The sequence below is a fragment of the Vigna angularis genome, chromosome 7, assembly GCF_016808095.1.
Source record: "Vigna angularis cultivar LongXiaoDou No.4 chromosome 7, ASM1680809v1, whole genome shotgun sequence".
NCBI lineage: Eukaryota > Viridiplantae > Streptophyta > Magnoliopsida > Fabales > Fabaceae > Vigna > Vigna angularis.
The window spans coordinates 12,953,315-12,956,909 of NC_068976.1; the positions used below are offsets into that span (position 1 = coordinate 12,953,315).

Consider the following 3,595-nt stretch of genomic DNA (forward strand, 5'->3'; position numbering starts at 1 on the left):
TAGAAAAGTCTTTTAAAACCAACCAATGAAACAATGTCACGTGGCGTTGTCAAAAAGTTGGCAAAATATTGTTGTTAAAGAAAGTTTTCCATATGTTATTATGTATGTATGGATACAAACAAGTTGCTCCCTTCCTTGGCGTTTTTTTACATTATATTTGTCTAAGGATTAGTAAACGCCAGGCAAGCCATGTTCTGAGAAATACAATATTTAAAGCAAGCAATTATCAGCATAGACATTTGACAAGAACTTCTATACTATTAGCCCACGCAACTCCTGAATGTTAATTCCATATCAGTTACGCCAACAGATACACACATCATTTCTTTGTTTTCCTTCATCTACATTTCATTATCAAAAACATAAAGCTGTCCAGTTCAAAATAATAAAAAAGAGAAAAGAAAAAACTTGCTCTTGAATTCTCAAGAGCTCAAAGCATCCAAATATCCTATCTTCCCTTTTCTTCTTTACCTTATTGTTCTTTCTTCTCTAACTAACTACAGATCTGTGACAGCCCTGCAAATAAAATTAAAAAACAAAAACTCTGACATAATGAATGAGCTATGCATGCACATGATTTTAAGAGTGAGAGAAAGAAAAACATACACGGTCATGCCTGCAAGAGCATCTATGAAACTGAGTGATCAGTAATAGAATATCATATATTGTCAAGAAGAAAGTTCCATGATTAGGATAATATTATTCTTGATTTCACTGCAACAACACCTGCAATTTTTTTTTTCTCAACTTCAAGCAACGCCACTAATTAAATTTTTGATCCTGTCACAATAAGATGATAATAAAAAGTCTTCGTTGAGGGATTCGTAAATCATGCTATTATAATTTATGGTACGGGCATATAAACTATCCAATGTTATGTCTTGCCATTATCTCAAGCTTAGACTCAGTGGTAATAAACCATGTTGCCAACCATTGAAAATTTCCACTACTCGAAAGCTTTTCTTCTGTTCCTCATCCTCTGTATCCTTCCAATAAACTTTGCTCAACCACTTTCCTTCACCATAACTAACTTTAACGACACTAAAAATGCAAGCATCGTTGGATACGCCGGCGTAGCCAAGGTTGAGGACGGATCTGTTGTGCTCAACCCAATCATCGAGAATGGAAAGGGAAGAGTCATTTATGGCCAACCTTTACGCCTAAAAAACTTTTCTGATGGACTTGTCACTGATTTTTCAACTCGTTTTTCATTCACTATCGACGCAACAGTAGCCAAATACGGTGATGGCTTTGCCTTCTTCTTGGCACCCCTTTTATACCAGATTCCGACCGCCACTTCTAATGGCTCCCTTCTCGGCCTATACGACGCCACCCAAAGTAACATCATTGCTGTCGAATTTGACACTTATTTAAACGAGTTAGATCCACCAGTGCAACACGTAGGGATCAACAATAACTCTGTGGCATCTCTCAATTATAGCAAGTTTGATATTGAAAACAACTTAGGGAATATGGTGCATGCGTTGATAACTTACAATGCTGCTGCCCAACTCCTGGCTGTTTCGTGGTCCTTCGATGGAACTAAATCTTCTTCTACTCCTAGCGGTTATCTTTCGTACAAGATTGACCTGTGGGAAGTCTTGCCGGAGTGGGTCAATGTTGGGTTTTCGGGTTCAACTGGATCGTCCACTGAGAAAAACGTGATCCATACCTGGGAGTTCAGTTCAAACCTAGATCTTAATTCTACGCATGGAGTGGAAAGTGACATCGCAACCAAATGCAAGGTTCAGGTCAAAATAGTAGTTATTACAGTAATTTGTTCTATTGTTTTTGTGCTTGTGGTTATTAGTATTTCTTGGTTGATTATCAAAAGGAGAAGAACAGAGGATGGTTTTGGTTTAGATAGAGATGTCATGCCTAGAAGGTTTGGTTATGAGGAAATAGTTGCAGCCACGAACGGGTTCGCAGATGATAGAAGGCTGGGAGAAGGAGGCTCTGGACAAGTTTACAAAGGGTTTCTGGGAGATTCAGGGCGCGTGGTTGCTGTGAAAAGGATTTTTTCTGACGTTGAAGATTCTGAGAGAATATTTAGAAACGAGGTGAACATTATAAGTCGTCTTATACATAGAAACCTTGTGCAATTCATGGGGTGGTGCCAAGAGAAAGAAGAGTTATTACTGGTTTTTGAGTACATGAGTAATGGAAGCCTTGACAATCATCTGTTTGGCAACAGAAGAAGTTTGACATGGGATGTGAGATACAAGATAGCATTAGGTGTGGCTAGAGCACTTCGTTATCTTCATGAAGACGCGGAGCAGAGTGTTCTTCATAGGGACATAAAGTCAGCTAATGTTTTGTTGGACACAGATTTCAACACAAAGATTGGTGACTTTGGGATAGCAAGGTTGGTGGATCCAAGATTGAGGACTCAGAGGACAAAGGTGGTGGGGACATATGGGTACCTAGCTCCAGAATATATAAAGGAAGGGAGGGTTAGCAAAGAATCAGACATGTACAGTTTTGGGGTTTTGGCTTTGGAGATAGCATGTGGAAGGAGGACTTACCAGGATGGCGAAGATAATCATGTGCCTTTGGCGAAATGGGTATGGAAACATTACGTGGATGGGAATATTTTGAATGCTGCTGATGAGGAATTGAAGATGGATTTTGACATATATGAAATGAAATGCTTGCTCAATGTAGGAATATGGTGTACCCTCCAAGACCACAAGGAAAGGCCAACCTCAGAACAGGTTATAAATGTTCTTAAACAAGCAGTGCCATTGCCGATGTTTTCTGCAAAATTCTCAAATAATGGGCAACCGGATCCCTTTGAATCGTCATCCAGAAAAGCATAAATCCTCCCATTTCAAATTTTCAGTTGCTCAAGAATCACTCCTCCTAAGGAGAATGTCATCGAGAAGAGTTAGTTCAGAGGAGCAAGTTGTAAATTCAAATGCTCATATAATAAAACTTTTGTTGTAAATTTACAAAGTGTACAAAATCTAAATGCAAAATTAAAACATGAAGAAACAATTTTGTTTCTCTCTTCTACCTCATTCATGTTTTATTGTGACTTTTAACTCTCGCTAAAATTCTCTCTAGCGTTGCCTTTGCCTTAATTATTAGGATTTAAGCATAACAGGGAACTTTAACTTAGGTGAGAAAAATCTTAAAAGGCTGCCATATCAAGTAGATTTGTTTTATTAACAATAGCAAACTTCATCAGTCAGTCACAAGAAGTATCAATAGGAATTGGGGACGAGTGCAGTCTAAATTTGACTATGTCATCTATATTTTTACAGTTATGTATGTGAAACTTTTATCTAATTCTCATCTCCATCTTTACTCTCTTATCATCAAAAAAGCAGAAACTCCATCACTGTAACCAGGATCCACTGGTTCACAGCGCACCCGCACAGTAGCAGATCCACCTCTCCACCGAATAGCGACAACCACTGTTGAAGCGACATAAGCTTCCGTAACGCTACGACCTCGTTGTTCGCGCAGCCACACTTTTTAGAGAATGCTAGTGTTTTATTTTTGGTTTAATCATTTCGAACATCCCTATTTTTATAGGATCGTCTCAAGTAGGTCTTTGTATTATAAATGTTCTCGATTAGGTCTCTTATTG

General features: G+C 38.4%; 1 protein-coding gene across 1 annotated transcript; it reads left to right on the forward strand.

Annotated features, from left to right (window-relative positions):
• The first annotated feature begins 879 nt into the window (after positions 1-879).
• Positions 880-2,986, forward strand: LOC108336217 (L-type lectin-domain containing receptor kinase IX.1). Its single transcript, XM_017572574.2, has one exon. The coding sequence runs from the start codon at positions 921-923 to the stop codon at positions 2,817-2,819; it is 1,899 nt and encodes a 632-aa protein (XP_017428063.1). The 5' UTR covers positions 880-920; the 3' UTR covers positions 2,820-2,986.
• The last annotated feature ends 609 nt before the right edge of the window (positions 2,987-3,595 follow it).